This window comes from Canis aureus, chromosome 14 (assembly GCF_053574225.1).
Source record: "Canis aureus isolate CA01 chromosome 14, VMU_Caureus_v.1.0, whole genome shotgun sequence".
NCBI classification, from domain to species: Eukaryota; Metazoa; Chordata; class Mammalia; order Carnivora; family Canidae; genus Canis; species Canis aureus.
The window spans coordinates 7,567,311-7,584,665 of record NC_135624.1 but is presented as its reverse complement, the minus strand read 5'-3'; the positions used below and the strand labels follow the sequence as shown (position 1 = coordinate 7,584,665).

At 38.6% G+C, this 17,355-nt stretch overlaps 1 protein-coding gene across 4 annotated transcripts in view; it reads right to left on the bottom strand.

The window, feature by feature from the left end:
* The window catches only part of ATP6V1C1 (ATPase H+ transporting V1 subunit C1), a 60,017-nt gene that overhangs the window by 12,782 nt on the left and 29,880 nt on the right, over window positions 1-17,355 (bottom strand). For 3 of the 4 annotated variants that reach the window (XM_077846849.1, XM_077846848.1, XM_077846847.1), the window contains 6 exons: window positions 10,332-10,424; window positions 10,151-10,244; window positions 8,459-8,556; window positions 7,398-7,524; window positions 5,641-5,732; window positions 3,505-3,585 (listed from right to left, as the gene is read on the bottom strand). In XM_077846849.1, the coding sequence (XP_077702975.1) occupies window positions 3,516-3,585; window positions 5,641-5,732; window positions 7,398-7,524; window positions 8,459-8,556; window positions 10,151-10,244; window positions 10,332-10,424 (574 nt within the window). In that variant the 3' untranslated portion in view covers window positions 3,505-3,515. The remainder of the gene's footprint in view (window positions 1-3,504; window positions 3,586-5,640; window positions 5,733-7,397; window positions 7,525-8,458; window positions 8,557-10,150; window positions 10,245-10,331; window positions 10,425-17,355) is intronic. The other variant, XM_077846850.1, reaches the window with a different exon arrangement.

Genomic DNA, 17,355 nt, shown 5'->3' with positions numbered 1-17,355 from the left:
ACAAAATACATCAAAATTGCTCTTTGGATTGGATATTCTGGATAGTTTCTATTCATCCTCTGGTTAAAAGAAAATTTTCAAGTTCAAATATATACGATTTTTCCTTGTTTGGTCTAACATCAACAATATTCTTTGTTGCATCCAACTTTTTTCACTTTTGTCTTAATATCCTTTGGCTTTGTTTCTTCGTGCAAACCATTCTTTGAAAGGCTGTTCTGGTTGTTCTTTTAAACTTTTATAAGCTGGATAAATCACACCCAAATTGGGTTTTCAAATAAAAGATACATGTGACTTTGGTCACTTTAGACAGTTCCTGCAAATTCCAATTTGATATTCTATGGCCTTTCGAGGGTAGAGGATACCTACAATGATCAGTTTCTGCAAAAGCAGAACTTTCCAGTTCTGTTAATAATGTTGGAATGCTACCTTAGGTGGCAGAGTAGGAAAAGCTGATTTATTCCTAATGATCCTACTGAACGTAGTCTGTATGAAAGATAGAAAAATCACTATTTGCACTAGACCCCAAGATGCTTCCAAACCTAAGTCAATGACTGTATCTGGGGATTCAGAGGAAGACTCTTTCAAGGGTAGTCTCATTTAGCTGGCTGATCACCAGCATCTGAGTCTCCTGGGTGTTTGTTAAAAATGTAGACTATTTCTTGGACCTACACAAGACTTACAAACATCCCTGTGGAGTTTGGCAATGAATCTGCATTCTTATTAAATTCCCCAAGAAAGAACTGCTGTGGATCTAATCAATTCCAATATTAAGCAACTGTCAGAAAATATCATTTGTGTTTGCTCATACACTTCTGCTTCGTTTTAAACTTTTTTCTTCTTGCATTATCTTGACCATTCTTGGTATGAAAGATGTTGACCTGTTTCACCTTCTTCTCCAGCTAAACCATCCCAGGAGCTATTCCCTACTGATGATCACTTCCATGGTTTAACCTCATTCCCTTTTTCTCCCACAAGTGATGGGGTTCAGATAAAAAACTATTCTAAGAGTGAATCTGCTGATAAATAAAATAGTTCTGGTGGGTAATATTTCTTAAAAAAAAAAAAGCCAGAATTACATTCATATATTAATCTAAATTTATCCAGGCTAGAAAAATAAAGACCCTAAATAAGTTTACATTACCGAAATGGTAAACTTCAATTTACAGACAACTGAATTAGGAAAGTTGTCAATGCACTTCCTTTAGAACATAATACTATTACAGACCTTCTAGGATAAACCATCTTTTGCTGATATAACCAGAAGGAAAAAAAATCCCACCTTTTTCCCTATAGAATAGCAAGGTTTTAGGGGTGCCTGGCTGTTCAGTTGCTTAAATATCTGTCTTCAGCTCAGGTCATGATCCTGGGGTCCTGGGATCAGAGCCCCACGTTGGGCTCCCTGCCCAGTGGGGAGTCTGCCTCTCCCTCTGCCTCTGCCCCTCCTCCCCAGAGCTCATTCTCAGGTATGTGCCCTCTTTCTCAAATAAATAAAAATCTTAAAAAAAAAAAAAAAAAGTAGCAAGGTTTTCATTATAAGCTATTCTATAATACTTGTACATATGATTCTTAGTGTATTTGTTACTTTAAAAAGATTATTTCAGAGAGAAAGAGAGGAGGTGGGGGTGGGGGGAAGGGGCAGAGGGAAAGGAAGAGAAATGTCTTAAGCTGACTATGCACAGAGCATGGAGCCTGACACGGGGCTCGATCTCACGACCCTAAGATCATGACTCTGAGTTAAACCAAGAGTCGGAGACTCGACGGACCACACCACCCAGGCACCCTGTTATTCTGATTTAAGGAAAAAAAAAAAAAAAAAGGCAGCTGAGAATAAAGGAGAGTAACTTCATATCTAGATCAATTTCTTCTATTTCCAACTAATTAAATATGAAGTGACAGCAAAGAAAAATTAATGTTTGTTTTGTATTTGTGATGCACAAAGTACTAGTTGAAAGGTATTACTTGGTATGTGCTCATTCAAAATGCTACGTGGGAATCTGCTCCACTCAGACCACATAGTGTCTGCCTAAGACCAACTTTAGCAGGAAGGAAAACCTTCCAGGTTGAATAACCTGGGCTACTGAAGTTAGCATGCAACCACTAGACGCCTCATTACCCATCGCCAAAAAAAAGGTCTGGGCTCCAAAGTTCCTGCCAAATACTAGCACAATTTAATATTTCATCAACCACATCTAATGCTTTTTCTTTTCCTATGTCATGGTCTTTCTTGGACTAAGTTGAAGGAATGTGTTTGGCTCATTCATATAATAGGACCCTGTAGAGGGCAGGAGGCATGATATGGACAAAAGGGCCCCAAAGTCAGAAATCTTAGGTTTGGGGGCGCTTAGGTGGCTCAGTCAGTTAAGCGGCTGCCTTTGGCTCAGGTCATGATCCCAGGGTCCTGGGACTGAGCCCCACATCAGGCTCCCTGCTCAGCAAGAGCCTGCTTCTCCTCTCCCTCTGCCCCACACCCTGCTCATTCTCTGCCTCTCTCTCCAATGAGTAAATAAAATTAAAAAAAAAAAAAAAGAGGGCACCTGGGTGGCTCAGTGGTTGAGTGTCTGCCTTTGGCTCACGTCATGATCTCAGGTCCCTGCAGGGAGCCTGCTTCTGCCTCTGCCTATGTCTCTGCCTTTCTCTGTGTCCGTCATGAATAAATAAATATATAAAAAAAATCTTAGGTTTGAATTCGGACTCTAAATCAAAATCTGTGAGATCTAGCAAAGAAAGCACTAAAGTCCTTTGCCCCAAGCCTCCACAAGTAGCATGGGACCACCAGTCCTCCCGGCACAAAGAACACGGGGAAGGGGCAAGGCAACCGGTACTGATAGCGCTGGCAGATGGCCTCTAACACTCAATAAATGTCGAGTGAATCTGTTATCTGAGCTCTACCCTAGAGGAGAACCAATAGATTCTGAAGCCTTGAAACAAGGCAAGATGCGGAGAATAGGAAGAATGCTTTCCCAGGAATGGTAGCTACCATGGACAATATAAAAAGCCCAACACGGACTGAAGCTCAGAGACAAATTGCTTTAACATCATACGACATACACAAACTCTGCCTACCCCCACCACACACATGCAATTACTTCCTTCTAACCTTCAGACTCCACAATGTCATGGACCTTTAAATTCCCAGATCAAACACAGGTGAAAAGAAGCTAGAGGCACTGGTCTAGGATTCTGGGTACATGTGCATCATGTACCAGGCACCATTTCAAAGCACTACACGCGCAGGTGGGATCGCTTTCACAGAATAACAGTCTAGTTATCCCCATTCTAGGAAGGAGGGACTGGGCATGGAGACCACAGGACTAATCAGTAGCAGAACTAGGCTTGGGCTCCACAGCTACAACCCAGGCACCCTGTGTCTCTCAGAGAAATTATAGTGAAAGTCCTGAATTCCAAACACACATTATGACTTTAAACTTGAAACAATCCCTACCTACCCATGTCAGAACAATATTACAATCCAGGTAAAATGTTAAAGTCATCATGTGGGCCTACCAATCCTTTACTTAAGTTGTCAAAACACATCCTCCATCACAGATTATGTCCATTGTACAGATACCAAGACTCAAAAAACACCTGCAAACAAAGAGAACCAGAATTTTCTGACACCAAAACCAAACATTTTCAGCTTCCTCTTATCCAAAGGAAAATTGAAAATAAAATCTGCATTCTTAACATGTCTTAAATTTAGAACTTTGACAGGGAACTTGGGAGCATATATCAAAACTTTAATTATACCCTATGTCCTACAAACCCCACGTCCAGGATCTCTCTTACAGAAATACTAATACAAGTAAAGATACCCGTAGGAAAAAAAAAAAAAAAAAAAAGATACCCGTAGAAGGAGGTTTACTGCAGCAGTGTGTGTTATGACTGAAACAAAAAATAACCTGAATATCCAACAAGTCAGCTATATTGTAGCAGAAATATATGATGGAAAACCATGCAGCCAGTGGAAAAAAATGATGTAGCTCTAGATAGACTGACATCCAGAGATTTTGGACATTACTAATAAACAAAAAAGTAACAGGATATATGCAGTTTGATCCTACATTTATTTTAAAATAAACTACGTTTGCATGTGTATAATATATATGCTGTGGAAATATAGAAAAGGGTCTACAAGAATACATGCCCTTGAGAAGAAATCTGGGAGGCAGGAAGGGTCATCTCTCATTTTTTACTTTCTAGAATTCTGAGTACGTTTGAAGTTAACCTCTTTTGAAAAACAACAACAACAACAACAACATAAATGTTTGAAGTAAAAAGGATTTATTTAGGAGGCTAATTTCTAGAAGAAATAGGCATAGTTTAGAAATGCCCTTAAAGGGGATCCCTGGGTGGCTTAGCGGTTTAGCGCCTGCCTTTGGCCCAAGGCGCGATCCTGGAGTCCCAAGATCGAGTCCTGGGTTGGGCTCCCGGCATGGAGCCTGCTTCTCCCTCCTCCTGTGTCTCTGACTCGCTCTCTATGTCTATCATAAATAAATAAATAAATAAATAAATAAATAAATAAATAAATCTTTAAAAAAAAAATGCCCTTAAAACAGAAACTTCCTTCTTCCATCTGCAAGCCTGGGAGGGCAAAGGAAAGGTAGCACTGCCACAAAAACCTCTTTTAGAAGCTCCTTCAGGATGCTAAACTAAGTCATCCATTTCAGAGATTTTTAAAACAAAGAATGCCTCTTTTCAGATGATGTGATAAATGATATATAGGTCAAAACGAAGGCTTTTATAATTAATAAATCTTAGAAAGGAAGTATGTAAAAAAGACACAGAACAAATGACTGAAGCTACACAGTTTTGCTACACTTTATTCCAAGTTGGCCCTACTTCCTAATTATTTGAGGGAACTCAAAATCTAGTGTCCAAATGTAAATGTCCATCATATATTGAAAAATAATCTTTACATTTGTACTGTGACCCAAAATTGGCACACTTAAATCATATGTGAGTCAGACCCTTGATACAGTGGTCAAGTGGTCAACCCTTGATACAGAACAAAATCCGGGAAGCGGCATAGCAAGTCAGCTATGCTCTCATTTATTAAACTCTCAAACTGAACTATAATCTTGCGAAGTTATACACACCACAATACACCTTTGCACAGGTAATTTTATTATCTCCTGTGGGTGTCAACAGTGCTCACAGATTGTAATTTGAAACATTCAGAAAGCACATACCTGAATATTATCACATTTCTTTACATCATGATTCAGTAACTATTAGACAGTTATGTCTGCTAAATACAGTGAACAAAATGGTATAAACATTTACCATTCCCTTGTAAACAAGGCTTTTGTGCACAACAGTAACAAATGGAATTAATGCATACCAGAATATCAATAAAGAAAGACCTTCTCTTTAAATAAACTATTCTGTTTATAAATAAACTCTGATTTTTTTTTTAGTACACATTTACAGACCTGATCAATAAAAAGAAGTAAGATACCTATTTTCCTTTAAGAAGAAAATATTGAGAGATGGACCACTATGGAAGAACTCACCTAGGAAAGGGGGGCAGAAGCAAGCAAAGGACAATAGAGAGTTAAAAGTACTGTCATACTACAACCTATATCTGTTAGAATACACCAACACAAGGACAGGATTGTCTGGGAAGGAGCTCATTTTTACTTGAATTCCAGCAAGTTGCAATCAATCTTGTAGTACACATAGGGGTAGTATTCCTGTTGACTCAGGTTTAAGCCCGGAATATCCATAGGAGCCTACAGAAAAATCAGACAATTATCCAATTGAGTACTTACAAAAATCAAAAAAAGAAGAAATTAAGTATTACCATCTACCTTCTTATTGAAAACCTACTCTGAGCTAAGTTTATGTGTTTATGCTAATTTAATCTGAGTTAGGCATTATTACTCCTATTTTGCCAGAGTTAATACAGTGGGTAGTGAAGCCAGATTTAAGCACTCACTGACTCCAAAGCCTGAATGTGTTTAACCAGGACCTTATGATCCTGTTTTGTGCATAAGGCATAAAATTACTTTTTAAATCTCAGGCTTGAGATATCGACTTTATCAGACACATGGCTTATTAAAATATTGAACAGAAGTAAACTAAGTATACTTTAATGATATCACTTATTATTTACATGTTTTAAGAATATACTGGTAGGGGGCAGCCCTGGTGGCGCAGCGGTTTAGTGCCGCCTGCAGCCCGGTGTGTGATCCTGGAGACCCAGGATCGAGTCCCACATTGGGCTCCCTGCATGGAGCCTGCTTCTCCCTCTGCCTGTGTCTCTGCCTCTCTCTGTCTCTCGTGAATAAATAAATAAAATCTTAAAAAAATAAAAATAAAAAAAAAAAAAGAATATACTGGTAGGAAGGGCACCTGGATGGCTCAGTCAGATGGGCATCTGCCTTCAGCTCAGGTCATGAGCTCAATCTCTTGGGATAGAGCCCTGCATTTGGGGTCCCTGCTCAGCAGGGGAGTCTGCTTCTCCCCCAGCCTGCCCCCACTCATGCTCTCTCTCAAATAAATAAAATCTTTAATAAAAAAAAAAAAAGAATATACTGGTAGGAAATTGAGTATCAAATAGTTGAACCTTGTATTTTATTGACAATTAATGAAAACCTAGAAAGCAATTTCCTGCATTTTCTTCTATCAAAAAACCTGTTTCACAGGTTCTAACTAATGCAAAAGTAAGATACTACCATCCTAAAGTGGAAAATAATAAGATATTTGAAATTAAAAATATGAACTAAAAGCCCACTACAATTTTAAATGGCAATAGCAACAACACACACTTTGATTATACTCTTTGTTTGAAAAAAGATATAGGGCAGCCCTGGTGGCGCAGCGGTTTAGCGCCTGCCTTTGGCCCAGGGCGCGATCCTGGAGATCCTGGATCGAGTCCCGCGTCAGGCTCTCTGCATGGAGCCTGCTTCTCCCTCTGCCTGTGTCTCTGCCTCTCTCTCTCTCTGTGTCTCTATGAATAAATAAAATATATATATAAAAAAAAGATATAAATACATCACTTTAGAAAAATGGTAGTTCCCTTCAAAACACTCCTCTACTGACTTCACTACTTGTACCGAATACAATCAAATTAACTACTTATTTTCTTCTCTGCAATTTGGTAAACAAGTAGTATCACTGGTTGCTTCTTTATTTCTGCAGCTATAAATATCTGATCTATAGCAAGACAATGACTGGCTTAGAAGCAAAGCACCGCTCTTAACTAGTATAAAACAGGGTAAACAATGTAAATTACTTGCTATGCTTATCTAACAAATTGAGAACCTCAAAGTAATTTAAAAAAAAAGATTAAAAATACAATATTTACTATCCCCTTTCCATTCTCTCCTTCCAATAATTTTTTTCTGAAATTCATTCCAGTTCCTACTTTACAAAGGTGCCTAGTAAGAACTTACATCAATAATAGCTGCCGCACTGCTGTCTAGGTGTTTATACAATTCATATAATACTTCTCTTAGTTTCTTCATTGTTTTCTTATTGGGCTGAAGTAGCATTGCTTGGAAGTTCACTGGCAAACCATACCTTATAAGGAAGCAAACATATAGTATATAACACAAATATAAACATATAAAGAGATTTTCTTTTCAAAGCAAATATTCTCATAGTCTTCTTTAATCACAGTTAACAGAGACACGGCATCTCATTTCAATGACCACCTTTACAAGTTCAACTACTATACAAAGAAACTCAAATCTTCTCTGGTCCTCACTCCACTAGAAATGTTTCCTTAAATGAGAGCCCATTGTCTACTAGGAATTACTTTTAATTTTTCTTCAATTTTTAAGATAATATATGAATGCCCTCAGGAAACAGCAATAATATATACACTTAGAGGAGACACCTTCACAATAAGGAGCAACATAATTACTCATACCTTGAAAAGTCCATGAAATGTATAAATAGCATGGCTGCAGGTAAGGATTTTGAACTACTTCTAATATGAGCAAAATGTAAAGAGGATCACAAGATGATTGAGATTTTTAAGTATCTCAGAATAGTAAAGTATTTCAGGTCAATACGAAACAATGATGTCAAATAAATCATCAGTATAGTGTGTACCAAACTACACTTAAGTATGTAAAAGATCTTCTTTTAAATAAGCACTAGTGGGCAGCCCAGGTGGCTCAGCGGTTTAGTGCCGCCTTCAGCCCAGGGCCTAATCCTGGGGACCTGGGATTGAGTCCCGAATCAGGCTCCCTGCATGGAGCCTGCTTTTCCCTCTGCCTGTGTCTCTGCCTCTCTCTGTCTCTCATGAATAAATTTTTTAAAAAAATCTTAAAAAAAAAAAAAAGAACAAGACTAATATAAATGTCTGATACAATCTCTGCCTCATGGTGTCCCTTTGGTTTTTCCACATCAACTTCCCATTACTGGACTGTGTGCTGTAACAAAGAGGTCTAATGCAAAAAGATCTATAAACTCTTCAGTTCCAAGTTTTTCAAGTAACTTTCTTTACCTTAAAACAGACTCAACAAAAACCCTCAACGCTTTCACATGAATCCATGCAATAAATGCCTCACTGAAATTTACTTTCAGCCACCGTACAAGTGGTCCCTATAAAAAGGAAAAAAGAAAACATCACCACAAATCTGATCTTGAAAATGGCAATTAGAGATAAACTAAATATTTTTAAAGGAGCAACCATTCAATAAGAATATACAGAATTAAATCACATAATAATTCACTTTAAAAATGTTTCATTATTCTCATTATCTTGGACACTTGATCTTAAATAAGATTAAAAAGGTCAGCAACTACTCTATAACCTCAGTAGACGTGAAAATTCATGGAACCTCTTCACTACACAACAAAGTTATACATTTTAATATATATATAAACTAATACAAAATATAGATGTGCTCTAGGTTTGAAAACCAAATTATAAAAACCTGAAGTTACGCAATACATTTCAGACATTTAAAACAGAATTCAATGTACAAACAACTTCTTGGGAACAGGATAAACAGTTACGTAGTAAGTCATTCAATACATATCCCTAGGTCTTAATTTTTTCATCTATAAAATCAGAGATGTTGATCTAGATCCCTTAATCCTCTTCATATTCTAAACTCTTAATGATTCTACTACATAAAATAACTTCTCTTTGAACTTAAAATATTCAGTATTATTTACAGTACTAAATAAAAATACTCCTTTAAAAAAACAGATTTCAAAAAAATTAATACTGCCTCTCAATACATAAAAGACGTACATGATCAGTTCAGCTAAGTTATTTAGATAACATCATTAGGCTCATGTGATGTACCAACCAATTAAGACAAAGTGAAAATCTCTGGTTAAAGTATCTGTTCTGGGCAGCCCCGGTGGCTCAGCGGTTTAGCGCCGCCTTCAGCCCAGGGCCTGATCCTGGAGACCTGGGATCGAGTCCTGCATCGGGCTCCCTGCATGAAGCCTGTTTCTCCCTCTGCCTGTGTCTCTGCCTCTCTCTCTCGAATAAATAAAATCTAAAAAAAATAAAAATAAAAAATAAAGTATCTATTCTTTAAAAAGGCTCTGGACCTTTTAACAAGTTGGTTTTATTGGTCAGGGTTAGTTTTCTCCCAACTGAGAGGATATGGTTTATAAAGTACTGACAATTTGCTTCTCTTGCATCATAAGAGAAATAAATATTCAACTCATTCGGGTTTCCCCTTCCATGCAAGTTTCTAGTCTTCACAATAATCCAGCACTTAAAAATAACAAGGAAATTGACACCATCTTCCCTTGTCACAATTCCATGCCCTTCCCCCATTTTGCCTAAAACATAGTAACTCTCCAGTGGTTTAAACAGAAATTGGTTCAGTATGATTGCAGCATTAAAAAAATTTGCCTCAAGAAAATGAAAATTCTTACTGAAAAGAAGTACTATTTAATTAAAATAATTCCTCACTATAGAGGCATTAACACTGCATTTAAAATTAATTCCTTATATGGACTTAGAGTAATTAATTTTAAGGTATGGACTTCAAGATAACTATTCACAGATCTAAGTTTTGCTTAGAAAAAATTCATTTTAATAGAAAAAATAACTAAAATCAAATGTCTTAAAAGTAAAATCAGTTTTCTTCTCTTTTAAATAAAAAGGAAATAGCAATACTGCTTTTTCTTCTGCTCAACACTGATAATACTAAATATTAAGAACACATACAAACTGCTTTTTCTTGTCAGTAGAAAGCCTGTTCATTTCTTCTTTATCTGCTTTCATCTCCTCTTCATTATACTGGAAGTCACGAACGATGAATCTAAATTTGGGGAGGGAAATACAAATTATCTGTACTGTGTCTACAGGTGATCTAACAAATTAAAAAACAAAAAAATAATCATCTTACTTGTTTTCCCTGGCTTTGTGTCTGAAGTCATCAACCGCCTTCCTAAACAAGGTGACATTACAAAGGTAACTGTCTTGGTCCTCTGAGAGAACACTGTGGAGAGAAAGAAAGGTCCACTTAAAGCTTTCTGTTTACTGCTCTCTTTCACACTGAGGGCAGAATTCATGAAACAGGAGGAGGAACAGGAAGATATGGTAGCCCTTCCCAAACCACCTCAATGCTAACCACCTGTACTGCCTCAGACACTGTTTTTATTTATGATGTCTTAACAGCCCTATGACATTTACCACTTTCTAATCCAACAAAATCCAACATTAATTCAAGTAAAATGTTCAAACTCTAAGAACCATGTTTTTCAATCTATCAGTGCCAGGCTAGCTGAGGCAAAACCAGTAACTAGTTTATTCCAGACTCTTCCTGCTTCCTCCTTCTCCTCCAGAAACCAAATTCTCTCTACCTGTCTCCAGCCCAGCCCCCTGAGGTCTGGTTCACCCTCTCTGAGCTGCCAGTACCTCCTACCTCAGATCTTTCCTTTTCTCCCACCACATCCTAACTCAAAACCAAACAAATGCAATAGTCTAAATAACCTCTGACAAAACACACTTTCATGCATCTCAGGGGTTCCTCCTAGGCTCTAGAAGATCCCAGTGACGTTAGAACTTCTATCTAGTTATGAGTCTCATTGGACATCACTGGAAAGTCCTTTCCAAACACAACTGTAGGGAGATTTTAACTGTGGTATAAATTTGTAATACCCTGGGGAAAAGCTGTTTGGAAAGACAAACTGTACAGTTTATGTATACTATACTTCTCACTTGGCCTTCAAAAGCTACCTACAGCTACTTATGTAGAGAATCCCATGTGGGAGGTCTACAAAGCTATACACTGAATTGTTCAACAATGATGATGTTGGGACAGAAATATTACTTAATGGGGGGGAGGGGAGTCTCTTTTCCCTTCTATCTTCCAAGTATCAGGTTGTTGTTTTCTGTTTGTTTGTTTGTTTCTTTATAGTTTTTATTTACAATGTGGTACTTCTGAAATCAGAAAAAAATGTTTTACAAACCTGAGGGAGTGCTTGTGGAATTCAAAGATACTTTACTAAATATGGGGGAGAAAAGAAAAGCAAGTTTAGTTTTTCCAAGAAGTCTAAGAACTGCCTGGTTAGCAGTTAATTCAGGTAAATTCAGGAGGTAACTAAAATACTTAATGGCAGAATAGCTGTTAAGAACTGAAGCCACCCTGGCTCTCAATCTACCTTCTCCAGCAGCAGGACCAGCAGACACCTCTAGGAGAACTGACCACTGTCATCACTCAGCTACTCTGAATTTAAAACCTCTAAACTTCCTTTTCAAAGGTGCCCTCTTGGGGCGCCTGGGTGGCTCAGTCAGTGAAGTAACCAACTCCTGATTTTGGCTCAGGTCATGATCTCAGGGTCACTGAGATTGAGCCCCATGTCGGGTTCTGTGCCAGGCATGGAGCCTGCTTAAGATTTTCTTTGTCCCTTTTCTCTCTTCCTCTTTTTTTCCTACAGCCCTCTCCCTCTCTTAAAAAACAACAACAACAACAACAACAACAACAACAACAAAAAAAAAAAACGGTGCCCTCTCTGGTTGGCTCAGTCAGTAGAGTACACAACTCTTGATCTCAGGGTTAAGAGTTCAAGTCACACAATGGGTGTAGAGATTACTTAAGAATAAAATTTTAATCTTAAAAAAATAAATAATAAAATCTTTTAAAAGCTTAAAACTTAAAAAATGAATAAGTAAATAAAAGGTGCTCTCTCAAAACTATTACTCTTAGTTCTTGCTCCTGGTGCCTATCAAATCCAAAGCAAGGCAGCTACCAAGTGGACAGAATGCCATAAAAAACCTTTAATGATCTTCAGGTCTCCCAGGCTTAACTCTGTAAAATGCACACTGTGATCAAAACAAATCCAAATCCAACCTGACAGGCTAGTGCAGACCCCTATAATACTCCTCCACTGTCACAGTTATCTTTTAAATTAACGCAGTACTCTGCCATTTTAAAGACCATTTCAAAAGTATTTGATGTTTGACATGGCTCTATGACAGTGAGCAGGGTGTCTATTATGCAGGCTCCTTTATCATGTAGAGACCTGGGTCATAGCAAAATTGTCTGGCTTATTCAAAATCCTCATGGGGAAAGAAGCCAAGATAAAAATTCAGTCTTATTTTATGACTAAATCCTGCTGTGCTACCTTATTAAGAAAAAATAAATAGAAACTATTTGCTTTTCCTTCCTATACCTAGGAAAGGTATTTCTTAAAACATTATAAAAAAACAAACCATGAGTCCTTGGTATAATGGACTTTCAATTATGTAACATGTACTAAGCCTCTATAAATGTACCCCGCTCTTGCTACATATTAGGAATAAAGCTAAGACAATGTAGTTTGCTGACCTCAAGGCAGGGGTCTAACCAAGAAAGGAGACAGAAACAAGTAATACAATACAGAACTGTAAATATTATAATAGAAGATATATGTAACATATTGGGGCAAAAAGGGAATAAATAACTATCTCAGGGGACATTAAGGAGTTTCACAAGAGCAGTGATGTCAAGTGGAAGTCTGAATAACAGGCAAAAGAGAGAACATGCCAGTAGAATCCCACAAGCAAATGCATACAGATGTGGAATAGCATGGCGCATTTGGGGCTCTACCAGAAATAAGTAGCTGGAACACAGAGTACAAGGGGTGGGTGTGTATGCATACGTATGTGCCAGTAGTAGATTGGTACACCACGAAAATGAAAATGGCAGCAATGCAGGAGAGTGATGAGAGGAGGAAAATACTGGAGATAAAGGAGACCAGCTAATGGCAATTACAATAGTCCAGGCAAGAGATGGGAACCTAAACTAAAGCAGCGGCTGCAGCTACAAGGGCAGGGCCAAGAGGGGACAGGGGGTATAAAGTCAGTAGAAACATACGAAGTTGTTGGTATCTGACCATTTTTGACCTACAAAACAGCAATTCCATATGACTCAACCAAATGCTACTGGAGGTAGAAATAATATAGCTGTTAGATTGGGTCATGGGGCGGGGGGGTGGAGAGAGGGAGAGGTAAGAGTCCAAAATAGCTGATTACCATGGTCTGGTTTGATAACTAGGCAGAGGTTGCTGCCACACACTACATGAGATGAACACCTGAGGCTGGGATTGGGGGCTGGTGGGGGGGAATAATGTCCTATTACCTGTGGCACAGACACATACAGTGCCCAGGAGGAAACCAGGTGTGGGAGTCTGAAACTACAGGGATCATGAGGCCACAGATGGAGATTTCGGAGTCCCAAAGCTGCAGGTGGAGATCAGAGCCCAGGGTGTGGCTGAAAAATGCGCTGACAGAATACTCTGTCCCACTAAGACAGAAAAGCCCAAGTCTAGCCTGGCCACAACTCAGACCCACACTAGATTCTCTCCAGCTCACTCAGGCAATTTAGGCATAGAAGCTGGCAGACTGAATTACAGATTAATTGGGGAAGGGAGTTTGCAAGAGGTCACAGGGGCCAGAAATGACGGTGCAGGCAAGACAACAGCTAAAGTGATGACTCAAGACTCCAGGCTCAGCAGGAGAGGAAGCATGACTTGAGGAAACCAACAATGTCAGTGCAAAGGGTGGGGACTAGAGATGGACAAGGTCAAAGAGCAGGTTCTGGGACGCCTGGGTGGCTAAGTGGTTGAGCTTCTGCTTTCGGTTCAGGGCATGATCCCAGAGTCCTGGGATCGAGTCCCACATCGGACTTCCTTTGAGGAGTTGCTTTTCCCTCTGCTTGTGTCTCTGCCTCTCTCTCTGTCTCTCATGAATAAATAAAATCTTAAAATCTTAAAAACAACAAAGAGCAGGTTCTATAACAGTGGAAAAGATGGAAAGCAGGCTCTGGTTCAAGAACTGGATTTAAAGTTACAGAAGTAAAGCCTTTTAGAGGTCAAGGGTGAAGCAAGAGAAGAGCCCACAAAATTCAAGTGGAGGTGATGCTTTGTGAGCTGCAGGAAGCCAAAGTTGGAGGGATTTCAAACCAAACCAAAACCAGCAGCGACCTGAAGTGACATGAGACCAAGACAGAGAAACAAAATGAAAGCCAGAAGGAGAAGAAAGAGGCAAGAAAGTGCCATCTTCTTATGATTAAACATGGACTTGGAACCGTGCCTGAAAGGGAGTTTAGTTTAGCTTAACACAGGATGCACAAGTTGGACTAGGTTCAAATAAATGACCACAAAACATGTCTTCCTTTAGTTCTATTGTTATGTAGTAGTAGTAGCACCATCTTCATACAGGCCTAACCAGGCCTGAAGGAAGCAGCAATGTTTTCCACACATTTCATGGCATTTTCAGTCATCCAAGTGAGTAGCTGTGCTTCTGGAGCTCACTAGTTCTGCCTGCTGCTTCTGATTTCTTAGCTCTGTCCTAAAACTCAGACCTGCAATCTTCCGTCCCCTAATTCATCTTCCTATGTCACTGCTAAGGCAGCTCTTCTGCTTTTCTTCATGAAAGTTATTTTTACAACCCCCACAACACAAGGGAACTTTTCTCTGCACAATGGCTTGTACAGTTTTTCTTAAGCTTTCCTAGTGAGGTTCCTCTAGCTCCCTGACCAAAAACCTCTGTGAAGCACCAATGTGTTTGTGGTACTTTCCAATAACACAGAAAAGGCACAAGTTTACTAGTGATGGGACCTGGTCAAACTCTCTTCACAAGTAAAAGTAGACAGACAAAAAGGAAAGTAGTAATCCTGAGTACAAGTGAAAAACACCTCTCTCTGAACAGTTTTTCCAACAAGAAGCAGAAGAGCAACCCAGACTCCACTTCTTTGGCCATAACTTTGCATGGCATTTACATACCTCCCTACACTTATCCACACAACAAAGATAGTAGAGTTCCAAGCTGTCCAATAATTTTAAGACTTAAGTAGAATATTTTACAAATAGCTGGATTCTAAGCATTTTTTAAGTGAAATTATTTCCTTCAGGTTTGAAGACAGGATTCTTCTACCTCAGAATTTCACTTTCATCTTCACTGCACTCAAGACTAAGGACTCAAGAGCCAAAAAGCAACAACTGAAAGTATTACTACTTACAAAATGACTTAAAAATGAGGCACTTAGAACAATTACTAGCACAAAGCAGCTATTCAAAAGTGTTAGTTGTTATGATAAGCAAAAAATCCAGCATCAAGTCATAGAGATCTTTCCTGAACAGTGGACAAAATTCCAATGTAGCCCACTATCGCCTGTCTGCCCCACACAAGTGAACCATCCTCTTCACAGTGCTGGTATAGCTGTTGTTCTTGTGGACTAAATTTAAATAGCTAAACTTTCATGTCAGTGGTTCTGAATGTCTCTGAACTGAGAAACAGGTACAACAGTGGTTCTCACTGACTGGTGGTCAGAGAGCAGTAATTCATCATTCAGAAGCTGAGGCTGTCTACAATGAACTCTTACCGCTCAGAATTTTTTCCTTTAAACTACTACAGTGATGTTCAAGAGATGTAAATCTCTAAAGTAGTATTTTTTAAGTCTTTTCAAAATAAATCTGAAACTTATCTACACACCACTTCCCTGGACCCTAGGTCTGACATATTACAACCTGTGAGGATATTCTGTATACACTGGGTCCTTGGGTCTCCTCCTTCCCCTGCCTCTCAGACATAAAGTCAACCTCTATGGCTTTAACATCCTACAGAGTACAGAGATAGAAGAAGTTGTTATTTGTTAGAATAAACAGCTTCAGTAGAAGACTAATATGAAAAAAAAAAAAAAGAAGACTAATATGAAGACACAACCTTAGTCTTCAGTTCACCATGTGAGGGGCTGGTGTGAATGGAAGGCATTCCCCAAAACGGGGGGTGGGGCAGGGATTGTGATGAGCAGAGGTTTGTGGTTTAGTTCTCAAAAAAAAAAAAAAATCCACATCTGTGAAACTATGATAATCGTATACTGTATATTTTATATATCTTATCAAGCCTTAAAATAGCCTCATAATGTGTACTGGGAAGGTGCTATGCTCATTTTATAGACAAAGAAAATGAGGCCCAAAGAAGGTAAATGACTTACCCCGGGTCACATAGCAAGTTGGTAGCAGAACCAGCAATAGAACTCAGATCCCTGGGTCCAGCACTCTTTCCATTATACTAAGCTACCTCCCATATGACACAATGAAACTGGAAAAGAAAATATTTCATGGGCCTAACCTTACTAATACCACTTCTTTACTATCTGCTATATCTTTCTCTCACCACATGTTGCCACCTCTTGAGGCATAGCCATACAAAAGATTCCTGGGGGGTGCATATACACTGTATTTAATATTTTTTCAAAGAACTTCTAGTGTGAATCTAATACAGAAAAAAATGACAAAGGTAGTGTCAACAGTATAAGCCCTAACATTAAAATAAATACCTGACTTTTAGTCCTAACTTTGTCATGACACTTACACAGTCAAATACAGCCATATGCCTTGGGCAACTACTCAATTCTTCTGTATCTTTACTTCTTTAGCCACAAGAATAACTGCTCCAACACTTCTCGGAAGTGTTGTAAAATCAAATTAGACAATGTATATCAATCCATAAATTTAAAAACACTTAATACAAGGGTTTTCTTAATGGAAAATATAGGTTAGGCTGAATCTATGCTCACTGGAAAGTGATGGTGGATATTTAGAGATCAACACGGCACTCTAGCAGCCATTTTGGTACACTTCCTTTGCAAGACAAATGAATTATACATAGACACATAATGATTATACAATAAATACTGAATGAAGAATTTTCAGAAGGTGGCACAGCATGGCAGAAAAAGTACCACACCAGTGACCGGGGTTCTAATTCTAGTCCTGCCATTAGTGAGATGTGTGACTGGGCAACCCACTTCACCCCTGAGGCCTCAAACTTCTACATCTATAAACATGAGGCAGTCGATTCGACTGTAGAGAGTCCCTTCCAGGTCTATAACTGTGATAACTAGAGTTAAAATAACTTATTTATAAGGTGAAAGATATGGTCCT